This window comes from Anolis sagrei, chromosome 6, assembly GCF_037176765.1.
Source record: "Anolis sagrei isolate rAnoSag1 chromosome 6, rAnoSag1.mat, whole genome shotgun sequence".
NCBI classification, from domain to species: Eukaryota; Metazoa; Chordata; class Lepidosauria; order Squamata; family Dactyloidae; genus Anolis; species Anolis sagrei.
In genome coordinates this window covers 24,130,514-24,153,196 of record NC_090026.1, presented here as the reverse complement: position 1 = coordinate 24,153,196, position 22,683 = coordinate 24,130,514, and the positions used below count along the sequence as shown (strand labels likewise).

The following is a 22,683-nucleotide window of genomic DNA, read 5'->3' as shown; positions in this document are numbered from 1 at the left end:
AAGACTATTCGATTATTATATTTTTATAATGACAGCTACCAAGCCCCCTACTTCAAAAGACTGTGCATGGAGAGATATGGCCTATGGTATAATAAGAGTTCTTGGGCTTTGTCCAGAAGAATGGTTTTCCAATTCACCTTGGCCTCCAACCATCAGTCTACCATTTAGCAGGTGTCATCTAATGCCTATCAATGTTCATATTCCCCACCTTACTATTCCACCAAAATGTGGCAGGTACTTGGTGACTCAACTGGGACATATTTGTCTGAGATTTCTATCATCTAGGATCATTTTGGATATAAATCAAAAATTGCCTGGGGATGACATAAATAATCTAGTAAGACTCAGACATGGCTTAGGCGGCCTGTGAATGAACAGGTTGAGCTTTTCTGACAATCTAATTAAGGATTATGCTATATGTGTGGTCCAAAGATGTGGTTCTTCTCCCCATCAGCAGGTTGTGGCACTTGTTGTTGTTGTTATTGTTGTCATGGGTAAATGCAAAACAGCTCCGCAGGCAGGACTTAAAGTTAGGAAGAGTTGCTCCTATTGCAAGTTTGCTTGAAATGAGCAGCTGATTTTCTACCTGTGGGGAGAAAACCTATGGATGGGGCTTACTTTTTTACCTTCACAGGTAGAAAGCAGAAAGAATTTGGGACTGAGGCATGTGGAAATGTATCCTAATCTAAAGGGGAAATGGCACTATATCCATATCAATATTGAAGCATTGCAAAATAGAAAGTACTAGATTCACTTCTCAGTTTGAAAGGCAAAAACCTCTACCAGAAGCCCAGAAGTCATGTTATTTGTCAAAATAGAAAATTGTGGGAAATAGTCCAACAAAGGATGCATCTATATATAGATTTAATGCAGTTTGACACCACTTCAACTACCAGGGTTCAAAAGCATGGACTCCTGGGATCAGTACTTTGCTGAGGCACCAAAAGATCTTGCAAAACTACCAATCCTTAGTGTTGATCTCTAATGGTTAAAGTGGTATCAAACTGCATTGATTTTACTGTTTGGATTCAAGCTCAATTTGCATTCTTTTGAAAATTATAATTAATAAAATGAGCATTGTACAGTATGTCTACCACATATCACACCACATATCATTTGATTTACAATTACAATTCTTGGTAGGTCCAACACTATAGCTCTTAGTACACTCGTAAATGGCAGCATCTTCTCAGATACCTTCCCAGGGATCACTCACAGTCTCAGCATGTATCTCAAGAATGTATGTTAAGAAACCACAGCCAAGATGCTGCAATGAAGAGGACAGCACACAGTCCCACAGTTGGAACTCTGCAACAGCTCTCCACTCACCATCCCCTGAACTCATTATGGTTTTGGTATTATAGGTCTCCTGAATGGTAATTCCCTAGTTGATAGGAAATGGTGAGAGTCAGAAAAGAGTCTGGCTATGGCCCATACCCAGATGCAAGTCACTGGCATCTTCCAACTCAAGATCATGTCTTAGCAAATGATTTCATTTGTCTCCATGTGTCTATAGGGCATGGCCACATGCTTCACCATTATCTCAGGCTCTCCATCAGTCAGGAGGAATACCATAGCAAAACTGTTAATCCTGGGGGATGGTGATGACTTTGCTTGTTGCAGAGAAAGGGAGAGGAGACAAACCTCTCAGTGTCCAGATGTACATAAGGGTAGGTGGACTTGCTTATGTCCACCTACCCTTATGTTGGCTCATATTTAAGAACATACAAGTGGAACCTGAAGTCCCAGTTGTCAATAGAAACAACAAGGGGAAAGTTACAGAAACAACAAGGGGAACATTACAGAAAACAGTAATGCATGGTGCAATGGGGACAAACAGGTATTTAGTTAACTGGCAAAAAAGAGTATTGTACCGAAATCTGCGTTGACCGGTTAGCACTAAACCATTGAATATTTCCAATTTGGGATGCTTCTCTTTGTGCTCATGATGTTAAGGAGGACAGCAATTATGACAAAATTAGGAGTTACTGAGAGATGGGAGGATGAAAAGAGGCATAATTTCATAACACTGTCCACCTGTGATGAGTTCATTCCACAAATTCTATGCCAGTGCCAAGACATTATTGAGAGTCCACACCAACATACTAAGCAGAGCTATGAGAAAGAAGCTTGGCTCCCTTCCATCAAATCCACTGGTGCCTTGGTTCTTGATTTTGTTGTTAGACTTCCTAGCACCAACAAACTGAAGATCAGGAATAATCCTTCCAATCCAGTCCTGGTATGAAGTCAAGCGAATGTACACACCAGGACGGTTCCTCTCGGCACAGCCTTCTCCCCAGCTCACAATACCAGCCAGGAGCCATTCCCGGTTGATCTTACACATGAGTGGGCCTCCAGAATCACCCTAGAAAATATAAAGTTAAATGGGGAAAAATATGAAACAGTCAGCATAATGAGAATAGTCTCCTAACCTCACAGTGATCCAAATGTCTTGTACTATAAAATGATTTGAAAGACAGTCTTGAGGAATTATGTTTGCTGGTCTAATCTGGTCTAATATTATCAAAATATATTTTCTCAAGAAAGGAAATGCATTAAATCTGTGTTTTGAGAAAAAAATGTATTTTAGAAATGCATATTTTGAGAAATAATATTGTTACATATTCTTTTAGTCAGTGGGCCCCTGGTATTACCCCTGGTGGATTCCAAACTCTATGGATGCTGAAGTCCCATTATATATAATAGCAATGGTATAGTGAAACTGTTCTCTTAAATATAGTGACAAATCAAGCTTGGCTTTTGGGAATATATATATATAGGTTAAAAAAATTACTTTGATAGTTACAATTCCCAGTTAATTGTCGAGGGCTTTCATGGCCTGAATCACTGGGTTGCTGTAAGTTTTTTAGGCTGTATGGCCATGTTCCAGAAGCATTCTCTCCTGCCAATAAACCCCATTTTCCTAGTTTCCAACAAACCTCACAACTTCCAAGAATGCCTGCCATAGATACAGGTGAAACGTCAGGAGAGGATGCTTCTGGAACATGGCCATACAGCCCAAAAAACTTACAGCAGCCCAGATTCCCAGTGAGTCTGACTAATTTTAATTCTAATTGTAACTTAATTAATTAGGGATATTGTGGGGGCACAGGGGGGGGTACATGTATTGCATGTAGGGCTGTCTTTGTTTTTTGAAATATTGTATATTTATCTAAGCAGATTGCAAGAGAACAGCTACAAATTACAACTGTAATTTGGTATCAGGATGCGAGATAATAAACCTTGTTGACAGCAGTCCCTCACCTTGCATGTATCTTTCATGCCCTCCGCATATCCAGCACACATCATGTCATTTTGGATTTGTTTCCGGGGCAGGCTCTGGCCCATATCAATATTGTAAAGTCTTCTACAGGTCTGGATGTCTATTATGGGCACCTGGAGTTTCTGGAGCTTCTTTGGAGAAGGTAGGTCCTCTGAAATGAAGAACAGAAGTTAGTGAGTGAAGAGCCAAAAACAGATATCAAAAGTAATCCCTCAACTATGTGGTAAGTTAGACACACATTATTATATTAGCTATTGAAAGGAGAAAAGTGTGTAAGATGAGGTGAGTAGGCATCCAGACCTCATCTAGTATTCTCTTAAATGTGTGTGATACGATCCTGACTCTCATGCATTACTACTGTTGTGTTTGTTATAAACACATTCTAAAGTACAGCAATATTCCATATTCAAATCATCAGGATGGACTGACAGACAATCACAGAACACCGAACTTGCAAATAGCAGTGCTGTTTTTAGCATGTTGTTGTTGTTAGCATTGAGGACAACTTTTTTTCTTTTATGGAAAATCTCCTGAAACCAGCAGTCAATGACTCATACCATTATCTATCCAGGACCCACTGCTTTGAATTACAGTGGAATAGATGACTTCCAAAACCCCTTTCAGTTCTTGAATCTACGATTCGGTTTCATTGCATTGTTTAATTATTATTTGTTTATTTATTTATGATATTTCTATCCCACCTTTCTCAAATCCGAAGGTGACTCAAGGCGGCTTACAACCAGGAAGCACTTTGATGTCTAACAATATACAACTAACAGAATTAAAAGTACATTCAATAAAACCTTTAAAAACACACAAAACCAATGCCTTCATTGTTAGTCTCATTGTCCAAAAATCGTTGTCTGAGCAGTTCCAATGTTTACTTTCATCTAATTCCGTGTTTGACTGTTGCATTAGATTTCAAAGTCTTGTTCAAATAGCCAAGTTTTCACTTTTTTCCGGAAGGTCAAGAGGGAGAGTGCTGATCTAATATCCCGGGGGAGAGCGTTCCACAACTGAGAAGCCACCACTGAGAAGGCCCTGCCTCTCATCCTCACCAGTCGCACCTGTGAAAAAGGCGGGATTGAGAGCAGGGCCTCCCTGGATGATCTTAAACTTTTAGATGGTTCATAGGGAGAGATACGTTCAGACAGGTAAGCTGGGCCAGAACTCTTTATAGCTTTATAGGCTAAAGCCAGCACTTTGAATTGTGCCCAGTAGCAAACTGGCAGCCAGTGCAGTTGGCATAACAATTCCCAACAAAGAAACAGAAATGGAAAGATGCAATAGGACTTCCTGGTGAAGTACAGGACAGGGATCCTATACCTTTAAAGCTCATGTGACTAGCAACACCTGCTGAAATTCCCTCTCTACACAACTCTTAAAGGTACAAAAGCCTTCTCCTGTATTTCACTTGTCAAACTAGGATGCAAATAAACTTAAAAACTTGTTTGTTTGTTTAGCACAAGTGGCTAATTATCTTTTCATCAAAAACAGGCAACAGTGACTGCATTGTCTGTAGCCCCAAACAGGCCCGTAGCCAGGATTTTGATTCGGGGGGACCTGAGTTTTTTTCAAAGGGGGGGGGTTCGGGGGGGGCTGAGTTTCAGGGGGGCTGAGTCTGAGTGAAAGAGGGTCTACCCTAGCAAACCTTTTGTATCATTACCCCAATACCCCATGCATATGGGATATATTGAGCATGGTGATCAGATCATGATATGAATAAACATAACAGTTTAAATAATGCACCAGTAAGGCCTTTTCGCGAACCACCATGAGAATTTCGGGGGGGGGGGGGGCTGAAGCCCCTCAAGCCCCCCCCTCCCCCCCCCCCCCCCCCCCCGGCTACATGACTGGTCTCAAACAATTCTTCCTTTGCAGACAAGCATACAGATGCAAAGTTGTCTGTTCTGCTCCACAGTCACACAAAGTGGAGGATTCTTTTAGGTAGTACCATTTTACCAGGTTGTCTTTTGATCTGCCAACTCCACTTCTGAGTCTGTTCAGAGACTTCCAAGTTGCCCATTCTTGGTTTGCCCCCAAGGCAGACCCTCGTGGGGGGCCATCCAATTGGGATGTTTTCTAAAAGGAGGAATATGTTTTATATATTTCCTAGGCAAGGAACTGTTACATCCTCTTCCAGTACTTACGTCCTTCACTGATGTCTCCCCATCCAGTGACCCAACACTTCATGCCAGGGGGGAACTCCACATTGGCTGTAGGCACACATATTGGAATGATGTAATTTGTGAATCTCACTGGATGAGCCAACCGTACTAAGGCAATGTCTCCACTTGTAGCCTCCCCTGCATATCGTGGGTTTCTGATGATATTTCCAACTCCTATGGATTGCTTGTGGGGTCGGGAATTTTCCAGGTTGTTGGCACCTAAGACCACAGTATATCGGTATGGATCATCATCTCTGCAAGAAGATGGATCAAAAATAGGTGTGAGGGAACATTTCTACAATGACTTAAAATTTACTTTGTTGGAAGTGTCTTGGATGTTAATTAAACTCACGGTTGGAAACAATGTGCTGCTGTCACCACCCACTCATGGGTGATGAGGGCCCCTCCACATATATGTTTGCCCATCTTCCTCACACTTGCCTGCCATGGCCACTCGCCTTCTACAGAGTCCTCACCCCCAACATTCCTATTCAGGGTAGCTGGTCGGCCACATACTGGAAAAGAAAGGAGTACAGAGGATTAAACTCAATACTGTTTGGCCTGTGGTACAAACTACAGGTCTCTCCATACCACACATACATACTTTATTTAGTTCACATTAAATTAAATGGGTTATTATCTACATTGGACTGCCTTTGAACAGCCCAGCCCAACTCAGTAACTACAGAGCAAGCATCTCAGGTGTTAATAAGAGCCACACGGCCCCTTCTACACTGTCATATAAACCAGATTATCAAAGCAAATAATCCACATTATCTGCTTTGAACTGGATTATATGAGTCTATGCTGCTATATAATCCAGTTCAAAGCAGATAATCTGAATTTTAGATGGCAGTGTAGAAGGGGCCTCACTGGGAGCATGTGGTTCATTTCTTAATCCCTGGTAGACTATGGTGACTTCAGTGCTATCAACGGAGTGCTGATTCCATCCTGGATTTTAATATGAATTTTGAAAGAGTTATATGCGGAACCTGCTTTGGGCTCAGAGACTAACATCTTGGATAACTTCTTAAAAGTTCAGATGAAAACCAGGAGGATATTGCACCATTCCCCATTGGCTAAATAAACTGTATTGGGTTCCATTTAATTTCTAGACCCAGTTCAAAGTGTAGATGACAGAGCAAACCTAAGTGGTGTTGCTGATAGGTTGGCATCATCCTCTGCCTATATGGAGGCGAGCAGGGTATATAGAGAAGACCATGTGGTCAGACAGATCTATGCAATCCCTGCCCATCATGATTTACTCTCTAATGCAGCCACCACAAATGATCAAACAAGCTCAGATTGTATATTTGTATACTGCCCAATAACAACAAAACTATTAAAATAATAACAATGCAAAGCATATAAATAAATATGAATTATAAAACACACACTGTCCATATATAATGTTGTTTAGGGCACAAATTTCATAAATGGGGATTGTGTTTAATGACTTGCTTGAGCTAAATAACAACTTACCCTGACGAGTACGGGACAAATGGGAACCTGAAACAAAAAGACAGATAATAATTTAAAACCATGCTTCATGTATTGCTTGTAATAGCCTACATCAACTATGTACTTATGTATCTGTAACTAAATAACTTCTCCTCCTCTGACCTCACAAGCACACCTTCATAGCCAGCAGACACACTGAGTGAAGAATGGGGAGATGACATTTCCATGTGCCTACTACCAGCAAGTGGCCCGTATGTGGTCACTTAGCAGTGGTCCTGCTTCTGATTATCACTTGATACAACTGATGGTTAAGGTCCTGGAGGCCCTGGAGGAGCATTTACAATTATGGCAATAGTATTGTGATAATGAATATTCAGAGGTGATTAATCAGTCCCTTCATCTGAAACATAGCCTACAGCACCCAATATTCATTGTTGTTTGTTGTTGTTTATTCATTCAGTCGCTTCATGGCCTCATGGACCAGCCCACGCCAGAGCTCCCTGTCTGCCGTCACCACCCCCAGCTACTTCAGAGTCAAGCCAGTCACTTATTCATTGGCAACCTCTAATCTGAATACAGTACAATACCAGAATCCAAAGAGGGTATGTCCCTGAACTTACCATGGAAACAGTATAATGAACTCTATTGAAATGAATGACTTCCAGCAGAACTCATTATATAGTTGTGTTGGAGGACCTATACAATTCAGACAACGGGTATAGAAATTTGCTATGCCAACCAATGCAACTCTGATAACTTCCAGTGGAAGCATACCATAGCCTCACCTGGAGGAACTAGAAAAGTCCTAAACATGACACATTTTATCAGATGCAGGTGTGTGAAACCATGTTTACCAGTTCTGTGGTTATGGAGGTCATACTATACTAACCAGGACTGATCCTGCTAAACTTCTAAGAAATATGAAACTTTGAGTAGTTGGCAAAATAGAGGTATTATATAAGCTAGACCAATAAACTATCTGACCATCTATTTTAGACCGCCAACATTAAAATACATGTGTAAGGACTCATCAGAAGCTGATCTATCATCATTCCAAGAATATTTCTGTGTGGGGAAAACTGGGCAGTTCTGGACATCCACCAGATGTAATTTTCAAATTAAAAAAACACACACTATTTCATGAAGGCAGATATACTTTCCCCAAGCCATTTTAATTGTGTATTTGCCTTCTTGTAATTCTATGTGGCATCATGGTTTCTATGTGGAATTGCTGCAAACGTGCCACTTTTATCCCTGACTGTGGCATTTTTTCCTTCCTGTATTAGTCATGCCAGTCCAACAAGCCTCATGAAATAAATGATATGATGTCACTGCGCAATAATAGCTGAACAGATTTAGCTGTCTCTTGACACACATGGGAGCAAATAAGGACAAACTGCCCTATACCCCAAGATCTGATCCTAGATTATCTGCTTTGAACAGGATTATATGAGTCTACACTGCCAAATAATCTGAGATAAGATCATCATCTGGGATCAGTAGGGAAGTGTAGATCCAGATGTAGGAATGTATTTTTGAGATCTGTAATGTGTGAATTAATCCTTTGGATGATCACACAATAAGCATGCTGGCAGCAAGACTTGTGCACGGATTCGTTTTGACTGTTTTCCTTCTGCTTCATTGGCTTCTTTGGATGCCCATAATGGCAAGGGTTCTGCCATCATGGGTTTTTTTGACAGAGCTGGACCATATGGCTACTGGTCACAGTTCCTTATGCTCTATTCAGGACCACACAGTGTGTGTAGAGGCTGCCATGTCGTCACACGGGGTTTCCCTGTGAGCCTTGCCTGTTGGGCCAATCAGAATATATGAAAGCTGTGGCATGTCTTATGCAAGCTGGGTCTTTTTAATGAGGCGATCACCTCCGTTTCTCAGTTACGTCTTGGCTCTAGAGAGAGGAGTCTACAGACAACGCCGGGTCTTCAGCTTAGAAATGGAGATGAGCACCACCCCTCAGAGTCAGACATAAGTAGACTCGATGTCAAGGAGAAACCTTTACCTTTACTTTTCAATATGCAGCAAAAAAACCCCAAAAACAAACATCAAATGCATTCTCGCCTGTAATATGATATAGCTAATTAATCCGTGCCAAATTTAATATAATACCAGTTTTATTTTTATAATCTTATAACCTCTGTAAATCAATCTCTTGTGTTTGACCCAATCCCAAATGTAATCTATTCTATTCAGTTTATCATAAAATTCAGTCACCATAAGTTATCAGAGGGTGCGTCTACACTGTAGAATTAATGTGGTTTGACAACAATTTCATTGCCATGGCTAAATGCTATGTATCTGAAAGTCATTTTAACTGATTTGAAAGAGAATCATATCCCAGAAACATTTTCCTGCTCTGTCAAGTTCTGCAACATTTTACCTTACCAAGGGGGGGAAAGGGTGAAGAAAAGAATGAATGCAGTAGCAAAATGCTGAATTATAGATGGACAAAGGACCTCTGATCCCTCCCTCCCTCCCTTCCTATCAACAAAAAAAACACCCCAAAACATTCCTTCTCCTCCTCTTTTTGGTGAAATGCCCCAGTCCATCTTATTAAGGTAAATATCAGAAAACCTTACTGAATATATTTGGGAGCACAGGAGCTGAGCCTTGGAAGAAAAAATAATTTAAGGAACAAACAAAACAGCAGGTCCTTGGAATGCAGAAGCTGGCATATTAATATCAGGTAAGATGCCTCAAGCCATAAAGAAGTTTGCTTTGGTACTTTTTGGCAATGTCTCCTGGCCAGGAACTAGCAGAAGTTTATCACCTTGATGACAGCTCTCTCTGTGAAAGATCTGGGTGGTTTTTCAATGACACCTCATGCAAACAATCTGAATTGTGATACACTCTCCTGTGGTACCAAATGTCAAAGCAGCCAATAGGAGTGACCCTTATTTATTTATTTATCTATTTATCTATTTACTGTATTTATATACTGCTTTTCTCACCCCTGGGGGGACTCAAAGCGGTTTCCAACTTAGTCATTGGCAAAATTCAATGCCAAACATACATGTGAAAAACCAGAACAAAAATCAAACAATTATCTATAACTATGAAATAAAATTATTAAAACCACATTAAACCATGAAACATAGGCAATATTTAGACATTAAGACATATAATTAAAACATATTAGTATAAACATTAAAATCACAAAATCCAGAATCATAATCTGAAGCCATTCCAATTGTCAGTTGCAAATATTCCCTATTCGTTTCTTGCACTGCTCACTAACCAAAGGCTTTGTCCCACAGCCATGTCTTTGCTTTCTTTCTGAAGGCCAAAGGGAAGGGTGCTGATCTAATGTCTCTAGGGAGGGAATTCCAAAGCCGAGGGGCCACCACTGAGAAGGCCCTGTCCCTCGTCCCCACCAATCGCACCTGCAAAAGAGGTGGGATAAAGAGCAAGGCCTCCCTAAAAAATCTTAATCTCTAAGATAGTTCATAGACTGAGATCCGTTTAGACAGGTAAACTGGTCCCAAACCATTTAGGGCTTTATAAGCCAGTACTTTGAATTGTGCTTGGTAGCAGACTGGCAGCCAGTGGAGCTGATGTAACAGAGGGGTTGTATGCTCCCTGTACGCTGCTCCTATGAGAAATCAGGCTGCCACCCGTTGGACCACTTGAAGCATCCGAATAGTTTTCAAAGGCAACCCCACATAGAGTGTGTTGCAGTAGTCTATTTGAGATGTAACAAGAACGTGGACCACCATGACCAAATCTTGCTTCCCAAGGTATGAGCACAACTGAGTGGTAAAATCCAATCTTATGTTTTTATTATGTGAGGTGGCTTTGAAGCCTAGATGCCCACGCTCTACCGATGCCATGATGCACTGCTTCATCATAAAGGTATGTGCTTGTGAATAGAACTTTTGCTGTGCCAGCATGCCCAAACAGCAGGGCACGAAGGGAGGAGACTAGAGAAGGAGCCAGTTCTTTTAGGGCCCATTTGGAGCAAGACAATAAGCAGTGTATGACAATTGCAGATTCTGATCTCTCATGTTGCATGAGTTCCAGCAGCCGTGGTGCAAACTGGTGGTGGGATCCAAGAGACAACAGTGCATGTGCCAGGAGAAAGGGCACTGCATGCCTTGCTAGCACGCATGCCATTGGTTCACCACCAGTGTACTAGGAGATGTTTCCTGGCTGCTGTGCTGGAATCAATGCCCAGTCCTGATTCTGAGATCTTGTGTGTTTCCTGAGGAATCCTGAAACCTAGCCATATAACTTTGGAAGTTTGTATGACTATATGGATTGACTTCTTGGTGTGACTTCTGGAATGAAACCTTTGATTGATGGGCATTTCTTTGCTGGACTACTGAACGTTATTTTGGGAATGCTGTTTGAGTCCTTGAAGTCGAACTTTGTTTTATACTGTCAGCCGGGTGCTATCTTTATGTTTGTTATTGGACATCAAAAGAGACTGCAATATCAGTAAAGATATTTTAGGCATGATCTGGGTGTTCCTTTGGTTAAACTCTATCCAAATTACCATACATAGCTCTGGAACTCAACAATTATCTATGGTTTCACATTTACATGGTAAGCCCTATCCCCCTACTAATCTAATTAATTACAAAATATAAGCAATGTTGAAGAATGATAGGATTTGCAATCCAACATCTGGAGGCCTATATGATTCCCACAATAGGGTAAATCAGACTTTCCCAATGTTAAATTCTCAGATTTTTCCAATATAAGATCCCCAGATGATGTCTGGAAATGATGGGACTTACATTCCAATCACATCTGAAGGGATTCAAGTTTCTCACTCATCTTTTGAAAGAGAAAAAGTTATGCATGTGTAGAGGTCAATATGTTGAGAATAACAAATCTTAAAAGGAACTTCATTACCATATTGCAAGGTAAAAATCCATTTTTTTCCTTCATCAGCATTAACTGAATTTCCCAATATTTGCTTGGGTTTCATACTGGAGTTATTTTGCTTGATTCTTGCTTCATATTACAGTGGGAGGAAATATGGGTGTGTCCCCTTATTGAGATCAGTGATTTCCCAATCAGTGGAAAAGCCATAGATATGATGGCTTTCATAGGAAAGAAAAGCAGAAGCATATGGTTGCATTCAATAGTAAGATTATTGAACATCATTCACCTGTTAACTGACAAAATGCTATGAATGACAGAAAGCCTAGAAGTTCATGTACATCCCTCAAGACAGGCACACCCTTTTGGGGTTTTGGTGGTCAAAAAGACCAGCATGGAATTTGCTCACGGAGCAGACAAAGGTAAATTAATTGCCCGACTTATCGGGCAAGGCCTATTGCGGCGGGGGGCACCCTCCCACCGGCCATGTCGGTAGCAGGGGGCTTCTCCTTCCCAGAAGCCCCCTGAATGGCAGGAAGTTTTCACGCAGCTTGGTCAACGGGCCAATAAGCGTTTTGTTGCCTGGTATTGTGCCCCTCTTGGACTCTTTAGGTATTGGTCAGCAGCGGGCTGATCGATCTTGATCCAGAACCCATGCCTGACAGCCATCCTTTTGTTCCTGTAATCACTAAATTAAGTTGTGGCCAATTTTTACTCCATCTATGTGTTTGTGTCTGTGTCATTCCTGGTTCTCTGAGCGGGAGGAGTGTTGCCAATCCACACGTAATTATATCTGTTGCGGAATAAGCAAAGATAAAAGCTTGATCCAGATGGCACACTATGGTTGGAGGGAGCAAAGAATATTTAAGATTCTACTTTGCTTCAATTAAATTAGAATATCTCAGCATTTCAAATTCATACAAAATTGGTTTCCATCACTTAGCCACCACAGACAATGATGAACCATAATGGGAGTAGTTGTTCACCAGCATGAGGAGTGTCTAAGTTTCTCAACCCTGATTTGGAACAAGGGATAATGAAGGGCTATAGCTCAAATGCAGGACCCATTCTTTGTTGATCAACAACATCTGGAGACCCACACAATTCAAATCCTTGAGATAGTCAACTGGAAGCCAGTTTACTCTCCATTTTCATTTACCTTTCCATTTTCAAGTAATCACAGTTTGTTGTTCCAACAAAACTGGAATAAGCAATGATTCTTCAAACAAGAACAAGCACAACACAGACCCGTCAATCTTTTTTATATGCCATCAAAAGCCAAAACATTTAAAATAGTGTATTTAGCATGGCAGTTCCCTGCCCCAAGTATTGTACAATCTCATTTTTGCTTTCACGTTATTAATTTAATTAGCAAACTTCATTTTAAAAAATCTCAGTTTTGACTAGGAATCCCAAAGTCTCACTTCTCTTCTCCTGTCCTCAAACTGAAAGAATCCCAATGTAACTAGGAAATTGTGTGTGTGTGTGCATAGATTTATGTAGTATTTTAATCATTTATTTAATATTTTAATAGTGTATTTCACATTGTATTTAATAATCTGTTTTTTATGTATTTATTTGTTTGTCCTGTACAGTATATGAAACACCTACGGTCTAAGCATTAATTAAAGCTCAACTCTCTCTCTCTCTCTCTCTCTGTGTGTGTGTGTGTGTGTGTGTGTGTGTGTGTGTGTAGATAGATAGATAGATAGATAGATAGATAGATAGATAGATAGACCTCCCTACTCACAAGACTGTGATTTACCCACATCTGACAAAATATGTCTTCGCAAGGCATTTCAGGTCTTCCAGCACAGCTCTATAATATGTTTCCACTGGAAGTTATTTGGCCCTAAATTGGTAAGGACTGGGATGTATTTGATCTGGTAACCATAATCTTGACAGAAGGAGATGAGGGAGGAGAGATGAGTAGGGATCGAGAACAAGAATAAATGCAACTAAGCATGCTTAAATTACTGTGATATTCTAATTTAATTGAAGCAAAGTAGAATCTTGAATATTGACACTATGTTATCAGATGAGTTTAAGTGCCAAATTCAATTTGTGTACAGAAATTAATTTGGGATTCAGTATTCATTCAGTTAGTGCCACACTTTGAATTCATTATACAAATGGTTTGGGATTAATCAAGCACAAAACAAAACCAGTGCTAAGATTACAAAAAGATCTGTCTATCATGTGGTCACTCAGCTCTTATGCCAACAGTCATAGTTAACCAAGTTAAGTAATTAAGTTCCATTTAACAACAAAGATGTTGAATTTCAGGATGCACACAGAATTGCACCAGAACATTTCTTTTCCATCCCTAGTGCTAACACCCCACAAATCTAGTAGAGACCCTGACAGTAAAGGCATCAAGTTGGAAACAGTGAGAAGAGAAAGTAAGGATTGTTTAATGAACATTTGCAGACATACATCCATTCCAAATGGCAAAACTTTTGCAAGGTAATCAAACCTGACAAGAATGTTCCAGTGCACAGAACATCCCAACCCCCCATGAACAAATCGCATAGCCAATTAATCCCATCAACCACACCACTTAGATTGCCATCCAGCATAGTCAGGCAGTTCTCAAATATCTTATCCTGTAATCATTTCAGATATCAGGTAACATACCCAGAATCACACACACCCTTCTTTTCCCAAAGATCTCCACCCGACAGGTGTGTTGCAGGCATGTTATCAAAGCACAGGGTCTCTCTTTCAGCACTAGAAAGATTATAATACTGCACACTCTACTCCCTTTTTCACTTTGATTACAAACTCAATGATATGGTAGCACATTTTAAAGCATACAGTGACAGTAATTTTATACATATTTAATATAGAATATGCATATATTTAATATATCAAATTACTGTTAGCCCTCCACTTTTGCTGAGACTCAAAGGGAAGAACCTACATGAAAGTAGAAAATTCTGAATCAAAAGCTATATTTTTATTCAGTGGACACTTTTTTAGAAATCTCAAGGTTCTCCAACACAACACTATGGTCACTCCACAGCTGAAAAAGTTTGAGAATCCCTGCATAGAAAATTCATTGATCGTTGCGGGAACAGGGTGCTGGCTTTTAGTCACAGCTTTTGGAATGACCCATGGATAAATTGAGGGCCGTTCTGTAGATAGAAAAGTACTAACATTGACTGAGGGGGTCAGTTGTCCATGACTGCCATCATTTTCCCACCTGGGCATTCAAAAAGACCTCTGTAGCAGAACAAATATAGGGGATTGGTGCTTATTTTAGGTTCTCCCAGGCAGGCACGTAGCCAGGATTTTGATTCGGGGGGAGCTGAGTTTGATTCGGGGAGGGGGGCTGAGTCCGAGTGAAAGAGGGTCTACCCTAGCAAACCTTATGTATCGTTACCCCAATACCCCCATGTATATGGGATATATTGAGCATGGTGATCAGATCATGATATGAATAAACATAACAGTTTAAATAATGTAGCAGTAAGGCCTTCTCGTGGACCACCATGAGAATTTCGGGAGGGGGTGAAGCCCCTCAAGCCCCCCCCCCTTCCCGGCCACATGCCTGCCCCCAGAATAGAATAAGTTTCTGCCACTTGAAGTAACGGTTTCTTTTTAGACAAGTGTTAGGCTACAGTAATTCCATTATCTGTGGATGAGTCAATCCAGGTTTTTCAGTTGATTTTTTTTACAAAAAATTTAGAATTATTCCTATATACACTAGTAAAGATGAGGAGCCATTCAGAGACAAATAGTGGTAATGTTATTTCTCTAACACTCCTTCATGTGCAATAAGGTAGGCAAAGGTTTTCCCCTGACATTAAGTCCAGTTGTGTCTGACTCTGGGGGTTGGTGCTCATCTCCATTTCTAAGCTGAAGAGCCAGCATTGTCTGTAGACACCTCCAAGGTCATGTGGCTAGCATGACTGCTTAGAGTGCTGTTACTTTCCCACTGCAGCGGTACCTATTGATCTCCCCCAATTCAAACCTGAGACCTTTCGGTTAGAAAGTTTAGCAGCTCAGCAGTTTAAACCATTGCACCACCGGGAGCTCCAAAAAGATTTACTTTTTTATTACTTTATGACTATTTCTTTCAAAGACTCAGATCTCAATAAGATAGATACTGTCAGTTCTAATTATTGCTTTTGATTCCTGTATATTTATTACTTTTGAGGAATTTTCTGTGTATAGCCCTAAACACATGAGATGCCCTTCTTTCTCAACCACACCCCAGATACCATCTTTTTCCTAAGTTTGATTAAAAGACTTGAGGATCCTGAACCCCAAACCAGCTCCTTGCTAACTAGATCTGACAGATATTCCTGAAATGGATAATCCAAGTTCTTACCTCTGTTAGGTATTTCTTCATCATCACAAGGATTATAATACTGCTTCATGGCAATCCCTCTTCCCATCAGTGTTATCAACACTAGCAGCAGGGCTACTGTCAGTCCAGATTTAGTTGCCCCCCATTGGCATGCCATATTCGATTTCTGGGGATCCTCAAAGAGCTGCTTTCAATTGACCCTTCCTAGGATCTGGGAGAACATCAAGAGGGATGCCCTAAGTAACACAGCTCGCCTTTCTCCAAGATGCAGATGGTTTAATACCTAGCCCTGGGAAGGGCGGACACCATGTCACCAAACCTGTTTGACATTGTTTTACATTTTGAGTCTGGTGTCTGACAGTCAAAGGGAGAAGCCAAAGGCATCCAGAGAGTCAGCCATTCACGTTCTTGTATCTCCTGAAGAATGTGACAGCTATGCTCCTGGAGAAGATGTGGTACCTAAGCAAATAAGCAAATGAAGAAGACATCAGGCAGACATAGATGCTCATCTGAACTTTCAGCTGTCACAGTAGATCTTCCCCTGGTTAACTTATTTATCAGTTATTTAATTGTTTACACTGGAGTGGATGTAAACCTGCACATAGCCCCCAATCCCTATGTTCCCCCAATCCCTCTGTCCCCAATGCAAAAGGCCTTTGAACGCATGCTGTAGAGTACATTAAAACAATTTCACCATGTTGAGGGTGTATTTGTGACCTATTTTAGACCAAAAATGAATTTTTTGTGACTTCTTATGTAGTTCAGCCACACGTCCCAGTTATCATTAGGCATGGCTAGGTTCGGTTAGAAAATTCATAATTCGGAAAGATTTGCTTTTTGAAGTGATTTTGAAGTTTTTAAGGAAACCGGAAGTCCTTTTGCCCTTCTGAAGCTTTTTCCGCCATTTCTGTTACAAAGCAGTAAGTGAGTCGGAAATGATTCAGCTTTTCCCAGCTTCTGGTCCCTGGCCTTGGCTCAAACCAGAGAAGCCAATTTAAACCAGAGTGGATGAATTTCCTCCCTCCCCCCCCCCCCCTGCTTCTGGAGTAAAACAACTACTTTCAAAGTTAAGACCACCCAATGAAACAGGAAATAACACTTTCAAACCATTAAGGGAGGATTCGGAAGTCTCTGAATGTTTCAAAAAGTTTTGAACTTTTTTCTGTGAAAATTGAATAGACTTTAGAATTGAACCACCAGCGCCCCCTACATCCAAAATGAGTTTTGAACCATTTTTTTATCAAACAAGCCTAGTTATAATCTCTAAAGTGTTGGAAATTTTGTGGAGTCATTGGACATTTGGGAGAACACCGCAGAAAAGGCAGCACCTTGATCTTTCATTTGTTATTGTTGCTGTTTCTTTATATAGTGCTATCAAGCGTACATGGGATTTTGCATATACACTTGTAAAACAACCAAAAACAATGGGTCCTGCCAGAGGCACGCAGTCTAAGACATGTCTGTCATATTTTTCTAGCAACTTCCCCTTAATGTGAAAGATTCCCTAATTAACACTTTTTAAAAAAGGCTTTAGTGGTTGGTCATTAGATTTTATTCAGATGGGTGCCTTTACCTCTGGCAGCTAATATAAACAGGGTGTTAGCTTACACTGAGGCAACAATGCAACAAGGGAGACCTACCCCAGATTAAGCTGGATCAGCCCCATAAGTCTGCAGGTTTGACTCAATTGCACACCTACATTCGGTAGTCATTCTGACGAAAGGAAAACTTTTCATTTCACTCCGTGATAATTGCTGCTACAGTTGTATCAGCTTTCCAAATGGCTTTTGTTCAGTTGAAAAGACTCAAGATCTGCTATCAACTGTAAGATACATAGACATTTTTATTTCCAGTATCTGATAAACAGTGAGTGACATGACTGAGTGCGGTTTGCTTATACAGCATATGGGCATGTCTATTTCCAATATATGTCAGGTGACGTATAGCAAGTGGCATGGTTTTATTACTGTGTATTGGCTTGTTTATTGCTATGTTCTAATTATATTAATGTGTCTGGTAGGCCTATCTGCCTATCTGTGCTTTTCCTAACATGCACTAACAGCTGAAAACAAGAGAGAATGCTCATGAAATTTCTTTATTATGTAAAACATCAGACTCAACAGGGAATGTAATGGGATTTTACCTTGCGGTAGTGAAGATTGGAATCAATGGAATTATCAACTGTGTGGAAGGGCCCCCAGTTTTTAATCTGTTAGCCATTATACTTGTGAATATTTTATAATCATTATTTAACAGAGAGATTGGTCTGTAGTTTTTAATGTTGGTTGCATCTGTCTTTTCTTTATGAATTAGGGTGATATTAGCATCTTGCCATGATTCTGGTAATTTCGAATGGTTCCAAATATTATTTATTATTTCTTTTAAATATGGGGTCAGTTCTTCTGCAAAAGTTTTGTAATATACAGATGTTAGCCCATCTGGGCCTGGTGCTTTGTTGATAGGTAAATTTTATGGCCTTTCTAATCTCGTCTTCATTCACTGGTTTATTAAGTAGTTCTCTTTGCTCTTCACTTATTTTCTCTAATTTCTGTTCCGCTATGTGTGTTTCTATTTATTCCTTTTCTATCTGGTCTTTATTGTATAGTTCTTTGTAGAATTCTTTGTAGAATTCTCTAAATCATTTTGCTATCTCCTCATCTGTGAAGAAATTTTCCTCATCTTTTGTTATTTGAGTTATTATATGTTGTCTTTTTTGTTAGCTTTTTTTGCCAGCAATGCCCCAAATTTATTAGCATTTGCAAAGTAATTGGCTTTTAAGTATTTTAGATTTTTTTACTATTTGTTCAAATTGTAACAAATGCATCTGTTTTTTTTAATAAGTTCTAACTCTAGGCAGGTTTTGTTATCTCCTGGTTTTGATTTTAGTAGGGCTTCTTTTTCTTCTAGTTTCTTCTGTAGGTTATATTGTTCCTCTTGTCTTTTCCTATTTTTAGTACTCCTTGTTGTATAAAGTATAACTGCCTTACTGGCATCCCATAATATTTCTGTTTTTGTCCTTCTTTATTATTTAATTCAAAGAATTCCTTGAGTAGTTTCCTGATATTTTCTATTTCTTTTTCTGATCTTAAAAGGTTCTCATTTAATCTCCATCTCCTCATTCTTCCTTTCTCTTGTATCACCATTACCATCGGGCAGTGGTCTGTATTTGTTCTAGGCAGAATTTTAACCTTTTTTATCTTTGTTATTAATGAATTTGTGGCCCATATCATGTCAATTCTGGGCCATGTTAAATGTCGGTCTGAGTAAAAGGTATAATCTTTTACCATTAGATTTCTTGTCCTCCAGGCATCTTGTAAAAATAACTCATTTTAACTGTGTTAGGCTGTGTGGTAGTTTCCCTCCATTTAAATCCTTCTTTTTTTTAGTTTTATCTAGATAACATTCTTGTACCGCACTGAAATCCCCTAGTATTATTAATTTTTTGTAATTTTGCTCTTGTATTTTCTTCTTTAGTTGTTTTACAAATTTTGATTTTGCTCCTGTGGGGGCATATATGTTACATATTAGGGTTTCTTGATTATTTATTTTTGCTTTTATCCCTACCATCCTCCCCTCTTGATCTTTAAACGTCAAAGATTCCTCTGTTGTTTCCTTTACATATATTGCCACCCCCTCTTTTTTTGTAATGTCAAGGAGTGAAATTTCTTGCCGAATTGTTTCTGAGTTAAGTATGAAACCTGTTTTTGCAAAATCTCCTGTAAGGCAATAAAATCATATTTCCCTTTCTTTAATTAGTTGTAAATTAGTTTCCTTTTATTTGGTGTGTTTAGGCCATTTACATTATTTGAAAATATTGTCACTGTCATTATCAAATTCTTCGTTAGGTTCGTTGGGTTCATCCTGTTTTTCCTTGGCTTTGGTTTGCAATCCTTTGTAGTCTTCAGATGAGTTGGGTCTAGGTCTTGTCTTTCTTCTTTATATCCTTCCCATTCCAGGTTTCTTTTCTTGTTTCTGTTGTAGTATTTCCATTTCTCTCCTTTTCTCCATGCTTCTTGTTCATTTCCATAATTTTTAAAAATTCTTTATGAAATTCTCTCACTTTATCTTCTGATGTTAGCCAGTGTTTGCCTTTGTTAAATATCACCAAAATTCTTTCTGTTTTTTCCCATTTAAAATTTATTTCATATTTTTTGAGTTCGTCTGTAAGAAAGTAATATATTTTTCTTTTACTCATGGATGTTGAGGTAAATTCATTTAATATTATTACTTTTCTTTTATATGCTTTTTGGTCTCTTGATTTTTCTTTTAGAATTTCGTTCCGAACTCTTTTTCTACCAAAAGACACAATAATGTTTCTAGGTACTTTATTCCTTCTGGCATAGTTTGTGTTTATTCTTTGAAGGCAGTCTATGTTTTGATCAATTTCCTCTATTGTGATGTTTAGTATTTCAGCTGTGATCTCTGTAATTATACTTCTTATGTCTTCTTTTTCATGTTCTTCAATATTTCTGAATCTAAGCTGGAATTCTGTTTCTTTAATTGCCAATAATTCTTGCTGTCTTTATAATTTTTCAGTTTTTTATTTTTGCTTTTGTTTTTCCTTGGTTTTTCTTCAGAGTTATATTGTCATTTTTTATTTCCTTAATACTTGTTGCATCTCATCTATCTCTTTTTTAATTGACTGCATTTCTTATTTTAGTTCTTTTTTCATCTTTCCCATCTTTTCTTGAATTGTTTCTTGCATATTTTGTTGCATTTTTCCTTGATTTTCCTGTATTTTTTGCAGTTCTAACATCAAATCTTTGAGTGATAATTCTCCTTGTGTTGAATGTCTTCTTACTGCAGTTGCTCTTAGTGCTTTATTTGTTTTTGTTGTGGTTGTGAATTTTTCCATCTTGTAATATTTAAATATTCTCTCCTTTATCTTCCTTTATCTTCCTTTATGCAATCCCTTTGACTTTCCTTTTTAATTTTTTTAAATTAATTAATTAATTGGTTTGATTTATTTGTCTCCACTGTATTGTTTCTCTTATTATCTGTTCTTTCACAGTATAGGTTTTCTTCTCTTAATGCCTTGTTAAAGTAGTAAATCTTATAGAGGTCCCACCCCTTTAATTTGATTGTATTTTATATCTTCCATTCTTTAGTATTTATTTATATTATTATTATTATTATTATTATTATGTCTTTACTTAATACTTTCTTCTTACCTTTAGGGCTTCTGGTTCGTTGGTGGATTCTTCTTGTCTTCCTTTCTTTTGTTTCTCCTCCTTCTCTGCCTCCTCTTTCTCCATTTAACCTCCGTTTAACCTTCTTAGCCTTTGTTCTGCCCTTCTTAGCCTTTATTCCGCCCTTACTTGTATTGCTTCTTTTGCCCTTCTTCTCCCTTGTCCTTCTTCTGTTCCTCTTCTACCCTTGCTTGTATGTCCTGCCCTTTGTCCTTCCTTGCTTCCTCTATCTAGCTTCCTCTACATCACTCTATGTCACTTCCTTTTTGCAGTTGCTTTTCTTAAAAGTATCGTGTCTTCAGGGTTGGGAGGGTAAGTTTTCTGTTTATGAGGGTTGTGGGATAGGGCTTTGGGGCTCTTACTTCTTTTCCTGGATCTGATGTTCTCCTGCTAAGTTAAGCAATAAGTTGGCAACACACTAAACCTGTGGTGCTCAACTCCAAAGTTTTTATCTCCGTCATCAACCCTTCACTTATCTAGGTGGGAATTTCTGCACTTGTACCTCCATAATGGTCATTTTCTTTGAATATTATTTCCTTACCCTTTCCTCTAGCTGTAAAGTCCCAGTACAAAGCCTAAAATAAGGATGCATAGAACCTTGACAAAAACATAAACAACATGTATCTAAACTGTGAGTGTTGTATTTTGAACATATCATGAAATGACATAGCTCATTAGAAAACACAATAATGCTTAGAAAAATACAAAGAGAGAGAAAGAATACTACAGTTAGATCGATCAATGAAAGCAGTGGTCCTGACTTTGCAAGTCTTGAGCAAGACACTTGATGACTAGGCCTTCATTAAATTGCCATGAATCAAAGTCAAGTTGATAATGAATAACCACAGCAAATCTATTAAGTTCATACATAGGCAACTCTTTCAGTTCTATAATTCACAGTAAAATAATCATAAAAGCCTTGCTTCAGTAAATACATCTATTAAGTTCCCAAAGTGACATTACAGAAATAGGGACATATCAATTTCATACTTGTCAACTCAGAAGTAAATCTTGTTGAATCACTTAGATCTTAATCCCAATTCGTTGTGTCTATATTTGCAACATTATCTTGACGCAGGTTGACTGCTGACAAGTCATGGTACTTTTGAATACATGCTTTTTCCCAGCCCATCAAATAAAGATAATAATCACATCTTAAACCAAGGTGTGGTGGAGCCATTAGCTGAAGCTCATAAAACACTCTGGAGGTGCTAAGCAAGCACTGTTACTGCTGTTACGCACCTTGGCGAATCAACTCAGACAACCTCAGTAGAACCTGGCTATTAGAGACTTAGGACTGATTGAAAGATAATATTTCCATCAGTATATTTTTTCATAGCTGGAAGATGGGAAAACCTAGCAAGAATACAACATGGGTCACAGCTGAATAAAATTCCACATTATTTGCTATGAACTGGAATA

At 39.0% G+C, this 22,683-nt stretch overlaps 1 protein-coding gene across 1 annotated transcript; it reads right to left on the bottom strand.

The window, feature by feature from the left end:
* Window positions 1-1,481: 1,481 nt before the first annotated feature.
* Window positions 1,482-21,504, bottom strand: LOC132777998 (serine protease 27-like). Its single transcript, XM_060780586.2, has 7 exons — window positions 21,244-21,504; window positions 16,094-16,531; window positions 6,934-6,960; window positions 5,804-5,966; window positions 5,434-5,705; window positions 3,265-3,434; window positions 1,482-2,365 (listed from the first exon to the last, which is right to left on the bottom strand). Exons 2-7 carry the CDS (start codon window positions 16,227-16,229, stop codon window positions 2,063-2,065), a joined length of 1,071 nt encoding a protein of 356 aa, XP_060636569.2. The 5' UTR covers window positions 16,230-16,531; window positions 21,244-21,504; the 3' UTR covers window positions 1,482-2,062.
* Window positions 21,505-22,683: the final 1,179 nt, after the last annotated feature.